This window comes from Simochromis diagramma, unplaced genomic scaffold, assembly GCF_900408965.1.
Source record: "Simochromis diagramma unplaced genomic scaffold, fSimDia1.1 OVJJ01000603.1, whole genome shotgun sequence".
Taxonomy (NCBI): Eukaryota; Metazoa; Chordata; class Actinopteri; order Cichliformes; family Cichlidae; genus Simochromis; species Simochromis diagramma.
The window spans coordinates 18,944,618-18,970,225 of record NW_024387414.1 but is presented as its reverse complement, the minus strand read 5'-3'; the positions used below and the strand labels follow the sequence as shown (position 1 = coordinate 18,970,225).

Here is a 25,608-nt window from a genome sequence, read left to right as displayed (position 1 = left end):
AGAAAGATTCTAAAGAGGATTAAATGAAGTTACGTTAAAAGACTGATTTACAAGGTTGAGCGGGTCTGCTCCTGGAGGGCAGCCTCTCTGTGCCCTGAACATCCTGTTCATTACGGACACAAAAAGGGGAGACGTCCTCCTACAACATTCTCCTCCTTCATTAAGCAAAGCAGTTATACATTCATTATTGTGCAGATTCTGCCTTTCATTTGAAATTTAAATTTGTCGGTCACTTCAAAAGGAATTTGAGGGGACTTGGTCCAAGTGCATACGGCCCTACTTTGTTTGCTGCCGCTAGTTAGCATTTTGCATCAGGGAGGAAATGCATGCAATGTTTAAACAGTCATTAGGAGCACAACCAGGTCACTCCATTGTTTGGAGATATTACACTGAATTAGTGGGTGCTTTGATCAAAAGCTCTCCTGCTATGCAAGTCCAAATATAGCAGAGTGCATTCTGCAAACATTGAGAGCAATCTTCTCTGTGTAGACTGATTACACCCAATCACTAAGCACGAAGCAGAACACACTGTTACTAAACAGGATTGTTTGATCAAATTTTTCACAATGCGCAAAAGGTTACAGTGAAATTAATACTTATGTATGGAGAGCCTAATCAAGCTGCAACAAAGCATTTTTTTTTTTATCAGATACTCATCTTCTCATCAGCATTGCTTATAAATTACACTCACCCAGAATTTTATAAGGAAGAAGGAATTCTGGGGGCCTTTTGCATACAGCTCCTTCAGTCCGCCTTTCTTTTCTGGAAATTTATCGTAGATCTGACGAATGTCCACCGACTCCAGCAGGGCGTCACTGTAGGAATGATTCGTCTGCCCGATGTGCACAAACAGGTGTTTGTTGTACTGCAAGTGTAAAATGAAAAATGAATACAGATGGAAACTTGTATTAAAAAATAAAAAAGATGAAACTATTTAAAGTCGGATTCTTTTGTTCTGCAGCGTGAACTCAATAATAGCGTGCAAAAAAACACATGCAAAAGGAGCGCGTATCAATAATCACAAAGTCATCAGCACAGAAGAGTTTACTGAAGCAAAATAAGCCAGATCTGATGTGCCAGTCCTGAAGTAATCACTGCAATAAGCAAGTGGTAGCCAGGATTAGACTGATAATGCACTGGGATGAGAAACAACTCTCTGCAACATCGCTTTTTTATTAGTCACTCGGAATAGTTTTGAGCAACTTTCCTGTTTTATGATATACAAATTAGGTAATAACATTTATGTTTCACTAACCCTCAAAATAAACTGATCCCCTCATTTGTACTAAACAAAGCTGCTTCAGCCACAAATTATGATTGAGCAACTGTGCAAAACGATGTATTTTCTAAACAAAAACATTTTTCGTAGACAATCTTACCACCTTTCCTCAAAAATGTTTCTACCTCAGCCAAGTTAAAATGATAATACAAAACAAAAGTGCTTTGGTCATTTCTTCCCTATTTGATTTGGTCAATTTTTTAAACTTTTAAATGAAAATATCTGAATTTGGTTTGACAATGTGAATAAAAATTAGGGCCAGTTAAACCTCAAACCTGTGATGGAGAGCCAAAAGTAGATGAAAGAGGAGCAGCGAATCACAGAAAAAACATTTTGTTTTCAAAGGTTTGTTGCCCTCTTTGTGACCGTCTGAAACTCTGCTGCACTTCAGTGTAAAAGCTCACAGAATGGCGTCTCCGGCACACAGCCCCGAGTGCAAATGCAATATTTTTCAGCCTCAAGTTGCATTTAAGATTAAAGGCTGTTCCTATGTTATCAATGCAAAAGACTATTCGCTAAAATGAAAAACAAACATATTGTTAAAGAAATCAAAACATACAAGGAACTGATTAATATGCATTCATTCATTATTTCTGCAGGTCTCCGTGCCTTGCATCAAGCCAGCCTTTTGCCCCTCTCAGCTTGTTTTGGCCTCTTCTCAGCTGACTCTCTGCCTGGGAAAATGTCCCAGTGTATTCATAGAGGAAAGGACTGGGTGATAAGAGGTGGGAATGAACACCAAGAGATAGTGAAATTTCATGCTTTGGTATAATGCTTTCACTCACAGAGTCTGGGTCTCTCTGCTGCTCTAGGAAGGCAGAGAACTCCACCAGTCTGAGTTTAGATGTACCGATGGAGCGGCCCTGCCATGCTGGCGCCGTGGGTGCTGGAGCTGCTGTGGGCTCGAAACCTGCAGAAACACCAGAACAACAAAATATTCATCTGTTCTGCTGGTTGTTTTCCCAGCAGAGCATGTGCATGTTCTTTCTGAAACACTAGTTCACATTAACCTCGTTTCATCAGGTTTGTTTATGACAAGAAAATTAATTTAATATCTTAGTGCAGATTCACAGAAATCTGACGTGCTTGATTTGGAAGGAAATGCATGCTCTATAATATTTCATTCATCTCTAAGGAGACATCTCCCAATTTAATTTTTTTTATAGACAAAAAAAAAATTCTGTGGTGAATTTAAAAGATATTGCAAAATATTTCAAAACAGAAATAATGACAGTGTACCACAGATATTACATTTTTATTGGATTAAGAAATTAGGGTCGAGATATCTGAAAAGACATTTGAAAAACAAGTTACAAAGTTCATCTTTGAATGTTGCATGTTTTATAATTAGGTAAAGTCTCACTTGAAATTGCTGTCGTGACTGCTGGCTGGATGGGATAGGGTTGCTGGGTGAAAGGCTTAATACTGGAACAAACAAACCAACAGTCATTAGGCAAAACATGGTTTCCTTTTTGTTTAAAGAGCATTTATTTATTTCCTGAAAAAGTTGGTTCAAGGTTTAAAACTTACTCTTGCGATGATCCTGGCTGACCAGCCGAAATCATACCCTGCCATAACTACAGAATTAGATGTATAAATAGACAAGAAAGAACAAGCAACAAAGAACATCCAATTGTGAGCAGCTGTTAGTGACAAGATCAGAATGGCTCTGAGCTCCATGTTCAGTGTATGTAGTTATCTTGACTACCACTCCTTTTGATCATGTGCTTATCTGATAGGGGCAGTTGTGCAAAGCTGTGGTGTGTAATGTGATTTGGCCTGGGTTTTTGGTGTGGTTGGCCCTATCGGTGCCCTGGGTGAAGCTGGACAGGATGGATCAATAGCGGGGTGCCGGCAAGGCTCTTACCCCTGCTCCAGGGAAGGCTGGGCGAGGGATGCCTGGCAGGCCGAGCTTGTTGTGAATAGCCGTGGCAGAGACGATCTGAGCCGAGGACATGGAGGCCATGCTCTGGAGGGCTTTGTCCTTCACGGCTTGGTCCTTTAACAGCAGTCACAAAAGGCTTAGCACTCGCACAGAAGGGAGAGGAGGGGTGTGTTGCAGAGGTAGCACAAACGAGACTCTAAACAACACACTGAAAGCACGGCTGACCTCTCTCACAACAGCGAAAAGCAAGCAGGTTAAAAGAAGCAGCACTGGCATTTCTATGCTACATGCAGGCTTTATTTTATTATTTTTTTAAAGTTATGTGCTGACTGAATTCCAATATACCGTAGCTAGCAGTGGTATGCACTTAAATGAAAGTTTGCCTGTTGACTAATCTAGTTTTTTAAAAACTCATTCAGAAGTGCTTTCCATCAAGGCTGCATTTGTGTGCATGTCAAAACACATCACGTCTAAACACAAAGAATTTTTCAACTAAAACTGAAGGACACAAATCCCACTTGGTTAATAGTTTTTTTTTTTGTTGTTGTTTGTTGTTTTTTTCACAACTCTAGTCAGTTCCTTTTGTTTAATCTTTGGAAAAGAGGTTTTTGAAATTATAGGGATTTTATTGTGAAATACAGGGAAAACCTGTATTACATACTACATACGTTCCGCTACTTTGGCCGAAGTGTTTTCATCAAATAATGCTAAACGTCTCATACTGCAGCAGACTGCACCCATACACACTGGCAAACCCATGCAGACTCACTGGTGGCAGAAGCTACAGGTAAGCATGCTGGCAGTACATGCTGACGGAGCAGAGTCAAGCTACAGTATGCTCGTAGCATGATGACACACGGACACCAATGAACACTGCCAGCCGGTGTTGTGTTACTGTGGCAGGAGCGGAAATGCAAAACTAGAAGCTGAAGGGCAAGGCAGGTCCTAACTGAAGCAGACACGGTGTCACAAGCAGAAAACAAAATACTCACCATATTTGTAACCTAAATGCAAACAAACAAGGTTTTATTGGAAAATTGCAATTCAAACACTGCAGTTAATTCAAGAGCTATGTGTGAAAAAATATATCAGCAATACACCTTTAAATATCGGTAAAACACAACAAAGTAAATATCTGCTCTTCTTTACACAATACATGCACAGATGTGTAACTAACACTTAATCACAAAGAATTATGAAATTTGTATTTACAAATCATGTGGAGAAAGTCTTACGCTCTATAATTTTCACAATCTGATCAGTAGTCATCACTCAAGACAAAACAAGGGAACACTAACGTAATGACTGTAATTATACTAAAATGCCATAGACAGGACGAGAAGCAGCAGGTTTTGATGCCCCCAAGAATGAAGGGCACACTTGTATTTCTCTTCACCAATGAACTCTAATTTGCTTTAAATGAGAAAAGACAGGGATTCATACAAAAGCTGTCTGTTTTTCTTCAGACAGCCGCCTGTGCCCCTGAAAGAACAGGCATTCATGTGGCTAGCTGCCTGTCTGACTGTCTCTCAGTGTAAACGCGCGCGCATACACACACTTACACACACACACACACGCACACGCACGCACACACAGATTAATGAGGGGTCATTAATTCGTGTTGAATACTGGGAGTGGAGCAAAGTGTGAAAGTCAAAACGTATAGTCGGCTCCCCAAGAAAAGAAGAAAATGGCACATGGGTGGAGTGTCCTTTGATATACAAGCATTACTTCATAAAATACCTTAAATTACAGGTCAGTATTATTCAAGATTACTTCTTTCACAATGCTCTTCTCCCATTTTAATGTGCCATTCTGAAAAGCTTTCTTCAGCGATTTTAACAGATTTCACTATTTCTGAAATAACTGACGAGAACGTTCTGAAATGACGACATCTGAACTGGGAGGAAGGAAAGCGACTGACAGCCATGGCATTGTGAGAGCCTGGAGTTATCAACAGATTGAAGGGAGAACAAGAAAGCAGGGGTGGGGGATTTCAGAAACAGCCAGCTTCACTGCCACTCTCTGCTCTGAATGTGCACCACTGAGTCTTTGACGGTGAGGAAAAGTTGGGTTACATTGTCAAAGGAAGCAGAGGTGTAATCTCTTCTTCATTTTTTAAACACGGACTCCCGCCCCCTTTGCCATGCTGCCTTTTTAAAAAAATAAAGTCTGCTTAGTAAGAGATGTAAGCAGACCCATTTCCCCGCACCTTCAGCTTCCAGCCACTCACCAAAACAGCCAATGCCAGCATGCTTCCCAACATGCACACACTTTGATTTAGACTTTAATAGAGGAAAATTTGAGCCTGACCAGTCCCCCATCAAAAAAAATAAAAAAACCCAAAAATGGGCAGACCATTGTTATTATGACCTAGTACTGAGTATGTGTTGTTGCACTACTAGAGAATTTGTCATTACATAAAGACACAGTAACACGTCGGCTCTTTAAACAAAATATTAATCAATCTACAAACGTTGATCCAGGATGGATTTCCACAGATTTTATGTAGTTTTCTATAGACTGCGCTGCAGATTTTGAATCCTTTTCATTTCACCACATTTTCATTTACATCCAAAATCACTCAAATTTAATCAAATTTGGTACATATGTTAATGATTACCCCCGACTACCTTATACATGCGGCGACAAGTTTGAAATTCCCGGTTTGAAATTCCAGACGGTGAATCTCCTTGTAATTGCTTTGATTGCTAGAAGGCATTGCTGCAGTCACCTGCAGGCTGTATGGTCAACTTTTCTATAAACGCTTGCCACCTACTCCCCAAGTCGTAGTGAAACTGTAACAAGTGCGATGCAGACTAGACATGAAGAAAGTTTGCCTTCATTTTAAAAGTTGTGCCTGTTTAAATGTATTGGTTGCAGCAGAATGGTGCAACTCTTTACTTTAAAGGCAAATCTTCGTTATCCGGTTGATGTCCCACTCTAGTGTTTCACACCAGTGAAACTGTAAAGTACTTACGAGTGTTTGGAGACAAGTCTGTGTTTCTTTGTGTATTTTATGCTTTGTATGTACTGGCTAAGAAATGTAGTTTTAATTAATTTTATTTATTTATTTTTAAAAACTTTTTCAATTTCAGCAAAATTACCTAGAAAAATCCAGTTCTGGTCAGGCTCACGACTAATAAAAGATTAAACGTGTAGGATCCACATGTCGGACTATTTTTTGTTAATTTAAATCGCAAAAGCATGTCTTTATATATTTATACAAAATCACGGTTATTTTGTGCAGCTGCTCTCAAAGCAAAGGCCGGTGATGAAAGAATTAATGTCATTGAAACCAAGCAGACAGGACAGTGACTGCATGTTTGGGTTAGAACGAGTGAGAGATGGTCAAGAAAGTGAGTAAGTGAGATTAGAAGGGCTGAACAGAAAAGCAGAGGGTTTGGGTTATGGGGGGAATCAGAGGATCAAGCATTCACTCTGTCTCTACAGGAAACAGAAAGTTAAGATGCACAGCAACCAAACAAGCCCAAAAGCAGAAAAGCGCATACCTTTAGCTTGGACTGAAACTCACGAGATTTCCTTCTGGCAAGAACCTGAATGTGACTAGACACCTGCGGAGTAGGGGAGGGGAGGAAAACAAAGGAAGAGCCTGTAACCATGGCAATGAAAAGCCCCCTGCAACTGGGCAAAGCCAGACGTACCTTAATGGCAGCTTGGATTTCTCGAACTTTCTTTCTTGCTAAGACCTGTATGTGACTAGACACCTCCATTTAAAAAAAAAAGAGAAAAAGGAAAATAAAAAAACAGGAAAAACCAAAAAAGTACAAAGTGGATCACACATGTCTTTGTTTAAAAACACTTCAAGGAGATAAGGTGTATAACAGAAGCATCTTCAAACCACACACCAAGCTAACAGCCAATAAAGCGTTATGCTGTGTTGCCGTCACTTAAGTGAACTGATTAAGGAGGATGCAGGCCCCTTTAGCACACATTAAGAGCACACAGATGTGATCTGCTGTGTGCTGAATGAAAATCGGCTAGTCTAGTATCCTTGTGGGAGCTGCGAAAGGCATTTCACCGGCCAAGTTTATCTACGATGTCTATACAGTTCAAAATGATTTTATACTCTCAAATGAAACATTCATCAGTAGCCGTCTGAAAGAGACCTAATGTGAGCTGATGACAGGTTTGAGAGGTAGATTTACATTCTCCTCTGGCACTTTTCATGCAAATGAAACCCAAGGTGAGTACCCCAACAAGGGAGTGATTTAACAGGAAAGTGTTTGGTTAGCTGAGAAGTCTTTACATTATTCACAATCTTTTACATGAGTTGGTGCTTAAACTGGAGCTGTAACTGTTAGTCAATCAGTTGATCACAGTCATCCCTCATTTTTTATAATTTCTGAAGCAAAAGAGCTAAACCTTCAGGGGTTTTAGTTCCTTCGATGGAAGAATTACATTCACATCAATTAGTCCATAGATATTCAATTTAGTTGCAATAAAACAAGCTGGAGCTGGTGAGAAAAATGATCAATGTTGCTGTTGGTGCCATGTTAATAACTAAATCAATTACTTTCATGCTGTACACGATATTTAAAGTAACATCATGCGTGTTTATTGGTATTGCTTGGCGCAAACAACCCTCTTTTCTGTGCCAAGAAGATGAGACACAGGAGACAAACCACACCTCTCTGGTCCAGACTGATCAATTCACACACAGTGATCGAATGTCACTGTAAACACTGACTTGTTTATCACTGTCATTCAAGTCAGTAGTCATGCAGGGAAGTTCCTGTTTAGAGGGAAGATCAGGGGCTTCGTAGAGTCACTAAAGCACCATTAAAACTATTCAATATCGTGTAGAGATTGGTAGAAATAAGGCCACTAGTACTACTACTAAGTTACTTTTAGCACAAGTGCTCACCACAGTGGTTAAGTCTGCTTATTTGACTGGGCAGAGTTTTTACAACAGACGCTCTGATGAAACCTCAAAGGGAAATTGACAGAACTACTACATTTTCAATTGCCAAGCAAATGTGTTAACCCAATAACCAAAAAATAAGAAGCACAGTGGTGAAATAGTTAGCAGACAATCGAATAAAAACGGTTCAGTTTGGGCCTTTTTTTGTTGTGATTTTCAGTTTGCATGTGGTTGGTTTCTGCTGATTATTCCAGCTTGCTCCCACAGCCCAGAGCCATGCATGGTGAGTTAATTGGTGATCTTGAATTGACTTTATGGATCTGAAAGTGTGTGGTTGTCTGTCTCTATGATAAACTGGCAACTCCTCCAGGGTGTACCCCTGCCTCTCCTCCTGTGACAGCTCAGATAATACCTGCTTCCACAACCCATAAGCAGTGTAGAAAACCTATATATTATTTATATATTTGTCTACATTTAAATGCGTAGTGTGAAAACGTAATAATATCTTCTTGCAACACAGCAGTGACAGGGAGACAGGGGATCTTTGTCAGCTCTAGAAATCTTATTGACAGTTAGCATAGCCTTATTCTCTGTCTTACTTTGTTCCTCTAAAACAAAGGCAGCAGTGTGCACACATTCAGATTTGACAGCCCTCTGACACTTATGTAACAGAGACGTCTCGTCTAACCTGCTTTCTCGTCCTCGTCTTGCCGGTCCGGAGCTTGATGTATCTCGCTATCAGCTCATTTCGACCTGGAGAAACCAGAAAATGAAGAGCAATGTAGATAAAAACCAACAAGAAGTATAAATTTCTGCAGTCTGAACACTTATCTGTAGACTTTGGTTGCTTCTGATTTTAGTTTTTCAACAATCAAACACAAGCATGCTTATTAAAAAATAGATTTGAATTTAGGTTTTAACAAAAACCAAACACTCAGATCAATCACAAAAAAAAAAAGTAGCAGTTTATAATTAAAACTACCTCTTTAGGAAACACACACTTCCCCGGGGCTTTCTTTAATTAATTAATTTATTTTTTTATAGTGGGGTGGACTGGAGATTTCTGTACTTCACACAGTTGTTCAAATCTATCCTCTATCTGCATAATTACTGAAGAATACGTGCCACTGTTTAATAAATGCAGCTAATACTCTTAAAAACCACGGTATTGTACTTCTGAAAATAGAAAAATTTATGAAAATGTCAATCTGATGGATGTATACCTAAATTCATAGATAAGAATAAAATAACTTATGGTTGTAACTCTAAATATAAGAGTATGAGTACCTCCTAAACAAACCCCATCCAGTTTTTCTATGGCAACATCGTATGACATTAGCATGAATAAAGAAAACTCACAGCGGCAGCACCAAGGCCTTTAAAATTAATCTAATTCAATCTCATTCTCTTCAAAGCCTCATGCTTTGAAAGGAAACAGGCCTGGCTGTTCATACTATTACAGAAAATAATGGCAACTGAATACATTGGGCTTAAAACAGTGCTGCTCTGACTAAATTATAATTGAAGCATAGCTTTGTAGAGATTTCCAATTAACAACAGCCCCAAACATTCTTCTGCCCTCAGCTCTGCTCTAATTGCTGTCGCAATGCACATGACCCCTGCTTAGCCCTTTCATATGGTAATAACATGCCGCCAACCAAAACTATTACACAAATTATAGGTAAGGAGGCACTCTAATTATGTGTCCAGCTGTAACTAACCAATGCCATGGATTTGCTGTAGTTCTCTATGAAATTCAACGAACCCTCAATATAATGAAACATTTTTCTACCTTTCTTCCATTATCAATTAAAGGTCTTACTTTTGTTATGACACAATAGACCGCAGCATTCTGCAGATGTGCTAATCAGCCGTATCTTAGCGAGTTAGGGAGGGAAGCCAATTTGTTAAGAGCAACGCACAGGAGGCTTCAAAATGTGATGGCACACAAGTGTCAATCTTAGAGGTTTAAACTTGAGACAAAGCCACATCGTGAAGGTTAGTGAAATATATTTTTCTACCTATCTGTAATGACAAAGCGAAAGTCTTATTTTGAAAGGCATCAACAATTAAGTAACAATAATAACAATTAATTCATTTGGAAAGTTTGAATTACAAGACTAAGAATGACTACTGGTTTTACAAATTAATTAATTTATGCTTGATACATAAGATCTTTTTTTTTTTTTTTTTTTTTTTTAAATCACAACTTCACACAACTAATTTAAAAGTTTTGTTCTGTTGTCTTGTATTGCCATTTCATTTCCATGTCATGTCTTAATATTTAATATGGTGCTTTAACTTGTTGCGATCATTCTTTCTGTCACGGAGCAACTGTGACGATGTGATTTTCTCTGAGAATAATTAAGTAGTCTGATTCTGATTGATTAAAAACTTTTTAGATAAAATATTTTGTGATTTTTAAAAAAAAAAAAAACCCATTTTGGCTAAAAAGAAAACTAATTAAATCATTTAACAACTGCTTTTGCTATAGTTTAATATGAAATAATAAACTAATCACTAATGTTTTAGCTCCACCATTTAGTTATCAATTATTATCAATCATACCTTTTTAAACTAAAAGTTTATAAGTGAATTAATCGGAAGTTGAAATGAATGACTAAAACTGGCTTATCATATAGCATTGTATAGCCTCTTGAATATTACAGTAAAAGACCCAGCTTTGTAAGTTTAAATAGAAAAAAAAAAACATACCCATCTCTGTGCCACACCTTCACATTTTGGTGCAAAGAGAAGCTTGTGATGTCAACCTGTAGTTTGTTGCTTGACCCTGAAGTTCTTTTCACACTGAACACTTTTGCAGCAGAGGCCCAAATAACCCTTGCTGTGTGACCTCACTCTACACATTAACAACATCTAGGGATTTACACATCCATCGTGTCTATCCAGTGTGCCTGCCGTGTAAACTTTACCAGATAAAGCAGGGACCTGCACTATTTTCAATAATTCACGCACTGTGGCAGCACAACATGACAATACAGGCATTCATGCAAACTCCTGATTCCCAGATCAAAGCACACAAATGACCAGCTGAAAGCTTGCTTACTGTTGAATTATTCATTCTTTTCACCAGGCTGGAAAAAAAGCTCAGTGGGCCCTGGCTAGCCTGCGTTCTTTTTTTTCTTGCTTGCGTTTGTGCTGCAAAACAATTGTTAAAAAAAAAAAAAAGTGACCCGTCCACATTTAGGACTAAAAACATTTTGGATGCAGCTCTGCTTTCATGCCTGAATTTCACCAGGTGCAATATTTTCCACAAAATAAAGAAAAAATGCTTTCCACAGGAGAAAAAAAGACTAATGTTTGAAGCAAATTAAAATTTGTGGGGTTTTTAGGTTGAGGATATGCTGATCCAATAATTTACAGCACTAACATTGATTTGGTAAATCCACTTTACAAAGCTAATAAACTGTTTAACTGAAGTCCTGTTATGTTAATTTAATTTGCACTGAGTTCACATGCATTAAGGGAAGTAAAGGCAATAAAGACTCCCTCTTGATTCTTCTGCTTTCAAGCGCCCATCTCCAATGGGCACTGTTAATTTACATACACAGGTTAGAAAATGTAATACTTAAAACATCTGCTTACATTTCTTTTATGCCAGATTTGAAGATAAACAATTAATTTTATTTAAGATATGAACCTTGTAGTTATTGTGTAGGATTTTCTTTTTTTTTTGTTTTTAAATCAGCCTAATGATTTTACAAATATTATTGATAGGACTCTGGAAATACCCAGAGGTGGAGATCTTTTTGTCTGTATGGATTCCTGTCTTTTTGTTCTTAGCATTATGAATTTTGAGAGTGAGCCTCTAAGGCTTAAGTAGGCCTTGTAGCAAAGCTGCGAGAGGGCTAAGGAAATTAACTCTTTATGGGGTGTTCCTGTCAATCAAAGTAAAAAAGCAAAATGGCAAAAGGATTAAATATTTATAGCGTTACCCCTGAGCAGATTTGTTCTGTTCAGCAGCTGGAGCCCTAAAACTGGTCAGAGTCAACCTTCCCTCTGAATCTGAATGGCTCTGGAGGATCTGACACATATGAATGGCACTCCAGCAGAAGCCCCACAAAGAGATGGCGGCTCAACTTTCTCTGGATCGTCCCCAAGTAGCCGATTCCTCGTTCCGTCAGAAATCCAATTTGGCGCTCAGCAACCTTTCTCCAAGAACCTTCGGATAGACTCCCTCTTTTGTGAATAACAATGGGGTGCATTATCACAGTCCACTACGAACCAACCTCAGAAAAAGCAATAAAACTGCCACTTTTTAAATCAACATTTAAAGACTTAAACTTTACAACCGTAATAACAGTAATTGTGGTTAAAATGAATGAGCCCAGAAATATTTGTGAAACTAAAACTTAAATTCTGCCCTGATATATTGTTGTTTGTCTTTCATTTAATGTATTAACTTTACAGAAAACTAAAAAAAAAATTTTTTTTTTATTTGTGAAAATGTTTAACTCAGTTGCATACCAGTTACAGTTCTGGCAAAAAAGATATGAAATTCACTATTTTTCAGTAGAAGAAATCATATAATCAAATTCCCTTATATTTAATATTTTAAATAATTATTTAAACTGTTGTATGGTGGAATGTTAAAACCAATCACATCACGAATATAGCAGTTTAAGAAACTGAACACACTTCATAAAGCACTGTCCTCTGTGTCTCACTAGATTAGCTCTGATTAGCTTTAGAAAGAGTGAGCTTTGACATGGGCAAACATATTGATATGCCATTATCTGAGGTTGATATCTGTGGGGTTAATGAAACCAGTGTCTTGACATTTAAAGAAAGGTCCACAACGAGCACGACCATCAAAGACACAAACATTAAGATTCTGGCCGATAATGTCTTGCTATCTTCACTACTAACTCTAGCCAAAAGCAGTTATGTCCTGTACTAATAAAGTTGTGCTTCTGTGTGTGTGTGTGTGTGTGTGTGTGTGTGTGTGTGTGTGTGTGTGTGTGTGTGTGTGTGTGTGTGTGTGTGTGTGTGTGTGTGTGTGTGTGTAAAATTGAGAATAACAGATTTCGAGCATTAGTCAGATCAAATGTAAGAGCTGGAAGAGGCACTATGTGGCTTTTTGTTACATTATTTCATAAAAAAAAAATAAAAATCGATTCCCTCCTTCAGCCTTTTGATACAAAGTGCCTCATAGAAGAACATGAATGAATTTGTATATGCACATTTCAGGCTTTGCATTCTTTTATCCCACTGAACAAAGCAGTATTTACAGACACTTCTAGAATGTCATTCACAGCACTTGAAATCCAAACATCATATTTAAAAATGAAAGTCTATAGAAAAGCTTGAGTTCTAAAGGAACAGACAATAAAAACCGGTCTTGCTGCTTCAGAGAGCTGGATACTGGTGGATCACCAACACTTAAGTGACATCTGCACATGTCCAAAGTATCTCTCAAAGTATCTTATCTCTTACTTTGCCTCCAAACTGCTCAAGCTGAGCTTTCCTTCTGACTATAAATGCATAATTAATTTACCAAAACAGTGGCAAGTTAATTTCCTGTCAAGTGACTGGAGTGGTGAACTGACCAATTGTTTGAAGAATATTTGAAAAGCTTTTCTTCAAATCCTAAGGTTAAAGGAATTAGGATTATTGATATAAATGCAATGCAGAATGAGATGCAGACCTAATTTAAGGAGTAAGACAGATCCTCAGCTAAAATTCATTTTTCGACTAACATTTGTCTTTAACCTATCCTATCAAACCAAACCAAAGAAAAAAATCCTTATGTCTAAAACATAGTAGAATTCCACGTGATAAATGTTCAGTGGCAATCATAAGTACAGCAGTGCTGAATCTTCACTGGCAAATAAACATGAAGGTTTGTCATTGAATATATTACCATAACCTTTATTAACCTGTGTAACAAAAATACCAAGCTAATTTTAGTAATGGCATATTAAACATTTTTACCTGGCTCGATTGCAACCTCCCGAGGAGCAAGAACAATAGTTTACAGCTCTTTGTGAGTTTTTTTCCCCTTCCTCTTTTTAAAAGCTTTCATTTCCTGTAACAGCACTTTTCCCCCCCTCTCTCATGCAGGCACAACCACAGTCACATCTGGCCCAGCACTTTGCCATGAAACAGCGGCGGGCTTGGCAGAGAAGCAGTCGGCAGACTGCCCACATGTGTGTGACTTCTACCACTCGACTGTCTGTGTTTAGCTAGGCCTTGACCGGGCAGCCTCACAGAACAGAAGGCAACACACAGTACTGACCAGCACATTACGAAGCTACATTAATAACCATAGATTAAGGCTGTAAATTATCAGAGGCCATATTAATAACACTGAAATCATCTCTCAGTGGATCTGTACGCACTTTTTCTTGTTGGACAATTATTTAAGATGCTTCACAGCTTTTGAAAGGTAGACTTAGCGCAAGAACAACTAGTTGATCAGCAATAAACCGAACACAGAATTACTAATCAATAGCATCTGTTGACAGCTTTTAATTGTCTCATAATTACTGTTTACATTAGCGGTTGGTGAAATAAGACATCTGGTGACATCATCTTGTACCTTTTGTGAAAAAGGCTTGGGCGTATTTGACCAAATGATTAATGAATGAAAATAATTAGCTGCACTAATTGCATCATTCAATGCACCTCTTATTACTGACAAGCTATAAATCTTTCCATTAGCTTTTTGGATTAGTTAGTTATTTAGACTTCTACACAGTCGTGTTTGTTTCCTTATGTGCACGTGTGTGCGCCTGTGTCGTGAGCCAACACAAAGGCCCCAGCTTTCCTGTCATCTGTGATAGATGACTCAAGGGTCTCAGGCAGACATTAGCATCATAATAGACTAAACCAACAATATGAAGGCATTCGTCCCAGGTTTTGGGAATAGTAGGCAGGGGCAGGAAGCCTTTTACTTGAAATATCAATGGGAAACCACAGCTTGCCAACTGAAGGAGAACCTGAGACTTCAAAGAATAATTGACAGTGCCCTTTTTGCAGGGGAAACAGCATGCTATCAGTTTAGCATTATGTTAGCCCTTAGCGAGAGGTCAAAGACTAGGCACACAACCTCTGCGATGAATAATCTCAAAGGAACAAAAATCACACGCAACTGTTATGGCGAGAACACAATACGTCAGTTATGTAAGCTTAAACAATTACAACTAAATATAAAATGCCTGCAGCTGGCCAGACCTGGCAGGTGTTTCCTGAGGAAAGTGTTGCACCAACATTTACAAGTTTATTCCTGTCCATTTGATAACAATCCAGGTCACAGCTCTGCTGCAGTCGAGCCTTTTCAACTATGAAGTCTCTTGTAGAAGACAGAAGGTAATATCAGCTCATCATAACATCTGACTCCAGTCCACCAGCTGCTTGTACAAGTGCTTTCCCTCCCTGCATTGTTAGGCTCTCAGACTGGCAGTGCGAGTCCATAAGAAAGACTTCAAGGCCAGACACTGCATGCGTGACGCCACAATGATCGCAAACACTACTGCCATTCTCTGTGACACAATAGAAATCTCTCCTCCTCCTACACACTCGCACTGTCTCACAAACACAAACCATCCCAGTGCCTGTGGGCGAAAATGGAAATCTTTAAGCTTCATCTTCTCATAAACTGACACTCCATGTATGCGTTTTATTTACCCACTCATTATGTAACAGGAAGTACACTGCACACAAATAAAAGGTTTTATTGTTGTAGTATACGCAATGTATTTTTGTTATGCTCTGGATTTGAACTTGTTTGAAATTAACACTTTCTTGATCCAATGGAAGGCGATTATTATGGCAGTCTCTTAACATACTATAATTTACACATAGCAGTCTCTAAATTCTCTCATAAAACTCTCACAGGCTTTTTCAGTGCTGGCCTCACATGAACACGGGTGTTCCACCCATATTCACAGGAAACAACTCAATTCAGTCTGCATTTAGACAAGAAAAGCAGGGATGTAAAAATAAGAAAGCCTACAATTAAGAGCAATTCATTTACTTCAAAGCCTGACAATTTCTAAACTGACAGAGAGGCAAAACACTGAGTGGGTTTTCTATTTTTTGTGACTTTATTTAGTTTTATATGACCATTTGTTACACACTGAGGCACTGCTGAGAGTCTTAGTTCTTAAATGTGTGTGCTAATTTACAGAAAAGGTGAATGACGTCTTGACTGTTTAAGAAAGTGTAAATGTACTTTGTGAGTAAATACAAAGGGTTTTTTTTACCGTATTATCATATATACACACACACACACACACACACACACACACACATATATACACACACACACACACACACACACACATATACACACACACACACACACACATTCATTTACATAACTGTAAATTCTTTCACCAAATCTTGCAGTGCAAATTTTTCATAAAGTTGGAAAAATAAAATTGAGCTAATGTGTAATTTCTTTTCACCATTGTTGCTGTGTGAGAATATTAGGAGTACAGACTAAGCTATTGGTCTGAAGCTGATCAAGTTCTGCCCGTGTGTGAGGAAAGTCGAGCAGGTCATACTATTATATTAGTGGACCTTCACTGCATTTGTGTTTTTTTCCTACTGAGCTGGTGAGTGAGGTGTATCTGGAAGTCCTGTAGCTCTATGTACTCTGTATGTTTGTTTGGCTTTTGGAAAAACCACAAATTCCATAAATGTAAAAATTCCCCTCTGCTTTGCCATCACAAAGACCTTTCCTGCAGATTCCTGATCTGAAGTGGATTAGATGATCTTATCTTTGCACCATCCATCATGACTGTGGAATTTTACATTGATAACTAAAGAAGTCTGTAAAGAGTTTCTTAGCTTGAAAAACAGCATCTTGGTTTTAAAAGTTGCATACTGCCCTTCTTCAGCAGAGCCACACTAAAAAACTGTAGATGGAATAGAGTGATTTCAATTGCCAATAAACAACAACAAAAATCCTCCTCCCAGCCTGAACTAAAATACAATGTTCATATTCAACTTCGGCCATATTTGTGTTTACTCAGTAAGTCAAGTCTAGTCAATCACAGGCAGCTGTTCACGCTTCTAGTTTGACACTGGGGTGATTATTGACAGCAAGTCTCATGTTAATAAGATGTCCTGGGTAATAACCAGCCAGCAGCTCACCTTTGCCCACAAAGTCAAAGCAACTTAAAGTTTTATTTAAAGTGCAGCTGACAAACCTTTTTTCTTTTATTGCATCTTGACTACACTTCATGCAATCAATTGGGAATCGGTATGATCGACTGGCTGAGCACCAGTGATGACAAAGGGGAAAAAACAGAGCCCTTGATCCCCACCAAAGGTTTAGTTATGTTAGGTTATGCTCACTGTTGTTGTCATGCAAAAAGAGTTACTACTGCTTCTCACGCACATCCCAATTTCTGTAACCTACTGTGTAACACATGAAAACTAGAATGACTGAAAGTACAAACCTGTGGCAGTTTTGTCTCTTTTGACACATTTACACTGCATCAGTGAGGGAACATAAGATTCCTAGAGACTGGTATGGATGAGACTTCAACTCTGTAGAAAAGGGCACCATTGCATTTCAAAGATGTGCTTCCTGTTAACTACCTCTTCTGTTGATATTGTAGGGGTATATGTCTGTCGAAGCACCAGTGCCACCCCCGACACACACAAGTTAGGAGTGTTGGTGAATGGTTTGAAGGGTATAAAAATGATATGAATCAGTATCCCCACGCTACGGTGTTCTAGTTATCAGAATTTAGAGCAACTGAAGATCTACGGGAGGTTTGGGGCTAACATGTTAGCTGTCTCAGCCAACAACTGAGTGAATATCTATTTGAAGAATGGCGCTCAGTTGCTTCAGCAGATCACCAGAGACTTGTAGAATCGATGCTCTGGGGGTGACCTCACCGTTTTCTTTTTTTCCCCATTTGATCTGTCACCTTTCTGTACATCAAAATTAATTTGAGTCAGTTTCCACTGCACCTTATTCTCATCGGTACTTTTCTCACACTAGCCAAGCGTAAAATCTTTATGTGAAATTTCAAGTAATCTGGATTCAGGTTATTTCCTGAATTTCAAACTGACCCAACCGAGGTTTAAAAATCCAGTCACGAAAATTAAGTTCTCACTATAATGCAGTGTTCAACTGTAATTAACAGCTCTTTAAAAATCCATTTTTCTCTGGACACCAAAAGAAATCAATACTTAACTTCAAATGACCTTATTGAGCTAGATAAAAGGCTTTATTGCAGGGGCTGGGTCAGGAGCAGTTGAGCTAATGTGTTAGCTGAGCAGTGGGGGATTAAAGGTGAGGTGTTCTCTCAAAATCTTACAAGACATCACAAAGCAGCAGGTCACTAACCTGAGCCTTCCTGGAGACACTGAGGGGATTACAGCAGCCAACCTCTGCTGAACTGTGCCTGCATTCAGAGGAAAAGACAGCCTCTTTATCACTCAGCAGGTCCAGCCCATTCTATTTCCTCTCTCCTTGCTCTGCGCCTTTCAAACAAGGCCAGAGCTGAAACCTGCTAGTCCCAACTCTGTGCAATATACTCACAGGGGACCAATTTGCACAGCTAGCCCTTGTCTGAATCACTCTATCAATTAGGATCCACTGTGTTTATCATCACATACATTATTGTAGAGGCTGGCCTGGTCATTGTGTTGAGGTCTGCCTCTCGGGAGAGGGAAAGGGATGAAATAAATGACCAGGGAGTAAAGCCACAGTTGGATAGGCTGCTGGACTAATCTGAGAGGACGGCTGTAATTATGAGTCTCCCGAGGAACTGGCTGTGTGGCAAGTCCAATGTGTGAACACGGTGCTAACAGTCAGGAAGGTACACTGCCCCCCTTCTCCACAACAAAGTAAGACGCTGAGTCAAATCAATATTTTCAATCTCTCAGGATCAATTCAGCATCTGAGCACAAAGGAAGACATGTTGGCTGTGGCCAATATGTATAAATGAAAAGTCAAACTTTGTGGTCATGATGGGCTCTTATATCTCACCTTCTTTGTAATCATGAAGACAAGCTGAGAGAATTTTGACTCAAAGTTATAATTTATCTGAGGTTTAAAGTGAAATGGTTTAAATACAAAATAGGTACTGAAAATAACACAGAGAGGCACCGGCTGATAAGTATGCTCTTATGTCACATTACAAGGTTTATCCATATATGATATTAGAGTCAGGTCGCAACATAACATCATTAAGTGTGATAATTTCAAGGATATAGCTGCTGTCTTCTTTTGTTTCCAGGGATGCTGCTCAGTGTTGAGAGACCTTTCTCCATTTCACTAACAGCAAAGAAAGAGATGACAGTCTGTGTTAGCACTGGAGTGTAGTCCCTGCGCGCTGGATGAGAGCATAACAGTGGCATTCAGATTCCATTCATATGTTGATTACACAAAATGGTCCTATCAGTATGAGATGATCTCATCAGAATAAAAGTGTTTCATCAATGGGATAAGATGTAGTCAGCACGAAACATTATTTTTTTCTTTAGGAGCACACTAAAAAAGTGACACTGCATCTTTAAGAAGCCCAGAGTCTCACTGTGTTTTAGTCAAACAAAGGCAGCCAATTGGGAACATGCAACCTGAAACCAGAAGCCTGGCTCAGAGGGCCTCACACAGACCTCAGAGCAGGGACACACCCCATGTACTCTTGATTCAGGCAGGCACTGAGCCACAGCCTAATCTAACCATTCAGTGCAAACACTTCCAAACATAGAGAAAATTAAAAACAGCCTCATGAATCTGTTGGTTAAGTCTCTTTCTGATGCAGATATGGGCAAACATGAATGTGCACAAATCTGAAATGTTTGGGGGTTTTGTTTAAGGTGATAAAATACACTTTGATCATTAAAACATTGGAATGAGGTGTACAAAAATGCCTTTCAAAGTGTTTCTTTTTCCGTGCTTGCCTTGCAATTGTTCATTGCATCCATGAATATATCAAATAGGCCAAAAACTAACTTAAAAAAAAATGCACTCTCTCGCTTTGAAAGCCCGCTCTTCTACACAAAAACCTTCTCAGTAACATCTCCTCACAGTCTCCTCGCATCAGCACTTCTTATACCTATATTTTCTTATTCACCTCAGCGTGGGCTAAGCACCCCTGTGAGGCACGAACCCCCCAACCACAGGAGGCTGTGAGCAGGAGACGGTAATCTCACGCAAGTCACAACACGTTATGCTCGGTCACCGCAACACAGACACGACTGTGAGCTGATATCTACCCTCTGAAAAAAACTTACAAAAAAAAAATAATCCACTTCAAAATCAATTTTGCTGCTCAGCAACAGAGTAGCTCTAGATGTGGGTCCAATTTTAGCCCGATTCTCATTAACTGCATTCTCGGAGTCACCGAAACATGCATACATGCGATACAGACGTGTAGGAAAATCTAAAATTTTCAGTGAAATAATCAAAATCGTCAGTTATCTGGATGTTCCTGCTGGCTCTCGTCCATACACTTGTTTGACTAGTCCGCTGTTCACAATAGACCCATCCTGCTCAGAGTGCAAAACAACATGTGCAATCACCAAAAGGCTTACTGAAAGAGACAACAGAAAAATGGCTTGAATTACAAAAGACAACTGCTGTGTGTGTCATTAAGGAATAAATAATGCATGTGTCCAAACTAAAGAGGCAGACCTTTCATACCCCAAATATGATGCTTTTGGAACCAGAAAAGCCAACAACCCATACAGATCAATCATATAAAACTGCTTTCACAGGCTAGTCTCTTAATGACGGCTTGTTACACACCACAGCTAAATGGCAACATTTTGGAGATTCACACTACTCATGAGTTTCTCTCACATGTTCTCTTTGTTTCTTTATTCTTCAGCTGTTGTCACACATGACCTTGAGAAAAAGGCAGGAGAATCAGCGCAGGGCAATATCACAAGTTGTTCCCTATCACATGAAGCACTCAGCATGAGACAGTTCACATCAGTTCCAGTTGCCTAAACCAGACTGAGTCTGGTTTAGGCACGAATCGGCACAATCAGATATCATCTGCGCTTTTTGCTATGGAGCTGGTGGGATAAGGCCATTTAATGCCTGACCTGACTTTGTCACACATTTGGATTCTCACATACACCTGCTCCTAGTGACTCCTGACAAGTGACTCCTAGCCACTAGTTTCTTCTTTTAGATTAGCTGAATTATCAATAGAAACGATTGTTTCTGACTGTAAGCTCAGAAAAAACTGCTGAGTGGAAGAGTGTTTTCCTTCTTTGACAAATCGAGCTGCTTCATGTTAGGTTTTCCTCCTTTTACTGGGTCAGTCTAAAATATATGACTACTTAGTGAACCATGAGGAATAAATAACCAGTTTATAAAAATCTGACGTTAAAAAAACCCTTAAATCTTCTTGAAACTCAAAATGACTTCTTCCTTCCATAATCATACCTGCATCAATACTATTTACACTTTCAATAGTTCCTCCTTTTGAGAGAGACATAAAAAATTGGACTTTTTCACTGTCGTGTGTGTGAAAACACAGTAGTCTTACACTGACAATGGCAAGGGAACAAATGAGGGATTATTCTGGAGGTGTGTGATGCCTCTCCTGCAATGAAGTTCCTCACACTCCATTCTGAGTGAATGCAGGTGACTCAGGGAGCCTGAGCTGATCCCAGAATTCCTCATTATCCGCCCAGCAGGGAGGATCAGGTCCGCTCGCTCTGTCTCAGAGCATGCTCGGCCCGATGAGACGAGCCCCAGAGGAGCACAGCGCTGGGCCATCGAGGGCAAGCCAGGTCTGCTCATTATATCTAACTCATCCTTGGCATCCCTGCAAACCAAGTGCCACTTAGTTCCCACAGGAGGGGTCTGGGCTGGATCACTGACGAGATGTCAGAGCAAACAGCAGAATGGTAATAGGAAAAGCTTTACATCAAGTAACACATGCAGATGGAGGCACCATGTCCTGCAGCCCACCTACAGTGAGAACATTACAACGTATGGTTTTTGGTCATTTACAGACTGTGTTTACCATTTTTAGAAAAATAAATAATGGTATTATTGCTGCTACTGTTTATCAAAACCAGCAAGACGCAATAATACAAGCATAGGGAGTAGTCCAAATCTCCAAGGTAAGTGATTAAGTCTCCATCAAAAAGCCTTTAAGCTATAACAATGTATTCAACTGCCAAGGAGCAGTAATAATATAAATATATATATTTAGGTGTTGTACAGCCTACAAGTAGAGTATGTATTTGCATATTTATTTGTCAGTAGGTAGAATAAAATTCAGGTCTTTATTTTTTTTTCCCCAAACAGTAACTGAGAAAAATTCACCATTGTCATTTAGCTTGCTGGGTAGTGCAAATACATAACTCAATGAATAAACATACAATTTGAGTGAAGCGTGTTGTTTCATTTATCAACTCTATTTCTGGGGTAAATGAATGCAGCCTAGCACAGCAGGTGAATTACACAAGTATAGAGTCGTAAGCCTTTGGGTAGGGGCCAATGCCCTCCATTTCCCTTTGTTGTTAAAAATATTCGTCAAAGTCTGAAGACATGGCAAATGCCGGCGATGCAGCCTATGCAGATGTAGCATCTCCTGTTGCTGCCACAATTAGCCGCTGAGAATAGGCACAGTGCCAGCCAACACTAGTCTCAGCACATCCGAAACACTTCAGGTAAACATCACAATAAGCTAGGAAGCAGAAATTAGAAATTGTTTTGTACCGCAACACAGTTGCTATAGAGACTGTTGCTAATTAACTGCACTCTACCCCAAGATAACAAAGGGCTTAAGGGCACTCGGGGCAGCTCCTCTTGTGATGAGCTCTGTGCATGGAACACTATGCCATCCCCAGGGATTCTCAACTACAAAATACCTGTCTCCTTGTAGCCAGCTTTCATCCAAGATGCCATGAGAGCATTTGTGTAGAGCCTGTCTGTGTTTCTCTTGGTCTTCGACAGCATCATATTAGCCTCTCCCCTCTTAAAAGACAAATCACTGGATGTTTAACACGAATCAATCCCTAGCAGCAGCACAGAGGACCGCTTCATTGGTCACTTGTCTTTGATGGTATTCCATCAAAAGGGCGTACTGTTAGCAAAGACTATAAATGGAAAATCTGAGGAATTCTGCACAAAAATTACATTCAAAGGTACAACATCCAAACTCAGCAGTTTGGATTTTGATTGCTTCCTCTCAGTTGACTTCTCTAGATACAAAAAAAACATTTTTTCCCCCAAACAACAGCACATGCCATACACCTCTACGCCACAGTGAGCAGGACAGGTGTACAGTGTGTACTGATTCTGCCACGGGTAAAGGTGTGGATCGCAGGACTTAATAAGGTCCTGGGGAATAATGACATAATTTAAACCAGAAGTGGTAGCAGTCCACACAGAGCTGCCATGGTTGGGTTCCTTCAGAGTTAATAATAGTTTCACAGTTCTATCATTAAACAATGAATTGCAAAACAAACAGGGCATGGGTGACACCTGACCTGTTGATTTGGCAACGAGCTGCACTATCCATTGTTGGTTAGCTGTACAGCTAGTGGTAGAAATGACTGTTTAGTTACATACATCCAAAAGGTTTTGAGCATTGCTAACATCAGTTCATTCATAAAACTGGACATGTGTTGCACGAATCCATGCCTCGATCCATATCAAATTTTGGGTTCTTCCTTTCCCCATTTTCCACCTCGCCAACAAGATCCATGAAAACCATTCTGGCAGTTTTTGCACAATCGTGCTTAAGAAAAAAGCCACACAGCAAACAGAAACATTACCTCATAGACCCTTAATGAGCTCTTCTTTTTCATTAAGCTTTCACCCAGAATTCTTCTTAGAGAGCTCTGGAGTGGGACCAAGTGTACTCAGGCCTAGTCTTCAAAACTTCCCGACCGTAATTATACAGTCATTGTGAAAAATGCCCATTAACCTCGAATAATATATTACCAATCACTTCACCTGGACTACTGTCACTGTGTGTGTTCTTTCTCTTCTATGCATGTATGAGAGAGTTCATTTGGCTTAGGCTCACTACACCCAAACCCTGCTATGGTGGGTAAAATATTTGTTGCCTGAATTACTCATGACATTCTTATCTAAATAAACATGCTTGTAAACACAAAGGAAAACATTACGGCCATGTCCATACAGGGTACAATAAATAGGTCTGTAATAAGTCTGTACAGAGGTTAGCGATTAGCTTAAGAAGAAAACAATCCTCCGTTCGAAACTACTGGCCAGTCGGGGCTTTTTTGTGTAGAGTCCAAATGTTCTGCCTGTGTCATCGTGTTTTTATTTCTTACAGGTACTCCGGCTTCCTTTCACAAGTGGGTAAGTACAGTGCTGTTAAAAGTATTTGTTGTCTTAGGTTTTACATAATTGATCTTTCAGCCTACTTCACTTTGTCTGAAAGGTTCTATTTAAGTGATTTCTTGATTCATCTGGCCTGGCATTTATCAAAGATAATTTATGATTTAACATGGGGGGGCAATTACTCCCTCCCCCCACATAGGACCAGGTAGATTTCTCTCTTTTTTCTCTCTCTCTTTTGTCTAAAAAATAATAAATAATCATTGAAAACTTCATTTTGTCCAATATTACATTTTGTTTGATGATCAGAAATGTATGGCTAATATGCAAAAAAAATCAGAATGGCAAACGCTTTTTCATGGCACTGTGTACATTTGAGGATGAACTGTTGTCTGTGTTTCCCCTGCAGTAGACTTGATCAGGGTGTACCCTACCTGTCACACCCCATGACAGCTAGGACAGCCGTGAATTGGATAAGCAGACAAGAAAATGAATGACTGGTAAATAAAGACAATTATTGTGACAGGCATTACTATATAACTGTTATTGATCCTTGACTGATTTGGAAAAGTCAACAATAGCCTTTCCTATACATATCCTATACATAGATTCTTTCTTGGGTGGCCCGCAAGGAATCCATATTAACAGACAAACAAGAATAACTGTTAACTTTTTTTTTTAGATTTCATGTTCATCTGTCAAAACATCTCCATCCATGATCAACATAATAGTGGAAAATCTGTTACTCTCATTTTAAAACTTCAAACCTCGCTAACCTGCTAGCCTCATGTTTCATGCTTTAACCACCAGCTGGTTCACCCGCACTCGCTCGTGCACGCGCGCCCACGCTGCAAATCGAAGTCTGTGGGAAACACTAAAGATTGTTATGAAAGTAATGAACTCCTGCAACCTATTCAAATTAAAACTATTTTCTTTTTTGTCTTTAAGTGAAACCCACAGTGGTTTTAGGAAAGTCACATTGGCATTAAAAAGCAGCAACACATTGAAGGGCTGAAGAACAAGCATTGCCACTTGAGAAAGCACCAGTACAAAAGACCAGCAGCAGTGTGCTCCCCAGTGAAATCGGCAGAAAGATATCACCAACATCATATTTTTCAGGTACTACATCTTCAATTATTAAAAAAATTAAAACATTTTCCCCCAAAACTGAACAGAAGCATTTAGCTCCTTTTTTGCTACAATTCTGCAACATTATCATGCAGTAGTAGCCGTCCCTGCCAAACCTTTTCAGCATCTACACATGAAAATCATTTTACTTCTATGACAAACAA

At 39.3% G+C, this 25,608-nt stretch overlaps 1 protein-coding gene across 13 annotated transcripts in view; it reads right to left on the bottom strand.

The window, feature by feature from the left end:
• Nucleotides 1–25,608, bottom strand: part of tead1b (TEA domain family member 1b) — a 49,627-nt gene that overhangs the window by 8,079 nt on the left and 15,940 nt on the right. For 2 of the 13 annotated variants that reach the window (XM_040011222.1, XM_040011231.1), the window contains 8 exons: nt 8,738–8,802; nt 6,677–6,739; nt 4,157–4,168; nt 3,147–3,278; nt 2,810–2,856; nt 2,643–2,704; nt 2,065–2,189; nt 692–865 (listed from right to left, as the gene is read on the bottom strand). In XM_040011222.1, coding sequence (XP_039867156.1) covers nt 692–865; nt 2,065–2,189; nt 2,643–2,704; nt 2,810–2,856; nt 3,147–3,278; nt 4,157–4,168; nt 6,677–6,739; nt 8,738–8,802 — 680 coding nt within the window. Of the gene's footprint in view, nt 1–691; nt 866–2,064; nt 2,190–2,642; nt 2,705–2,809; nt 2,857–3,146; nt 3,279–4,156; nt 4,169–6,676; nt 6,740–6,829; nt 6,893–8,737; nt 8,803–25,608 lie in introns of all 13 variants that reach the window. The other 11 variants (XM_040011221.1, XM_040011230.1, XM_040011224.1 and 8 more) reach the window with 9 other exon arrangements.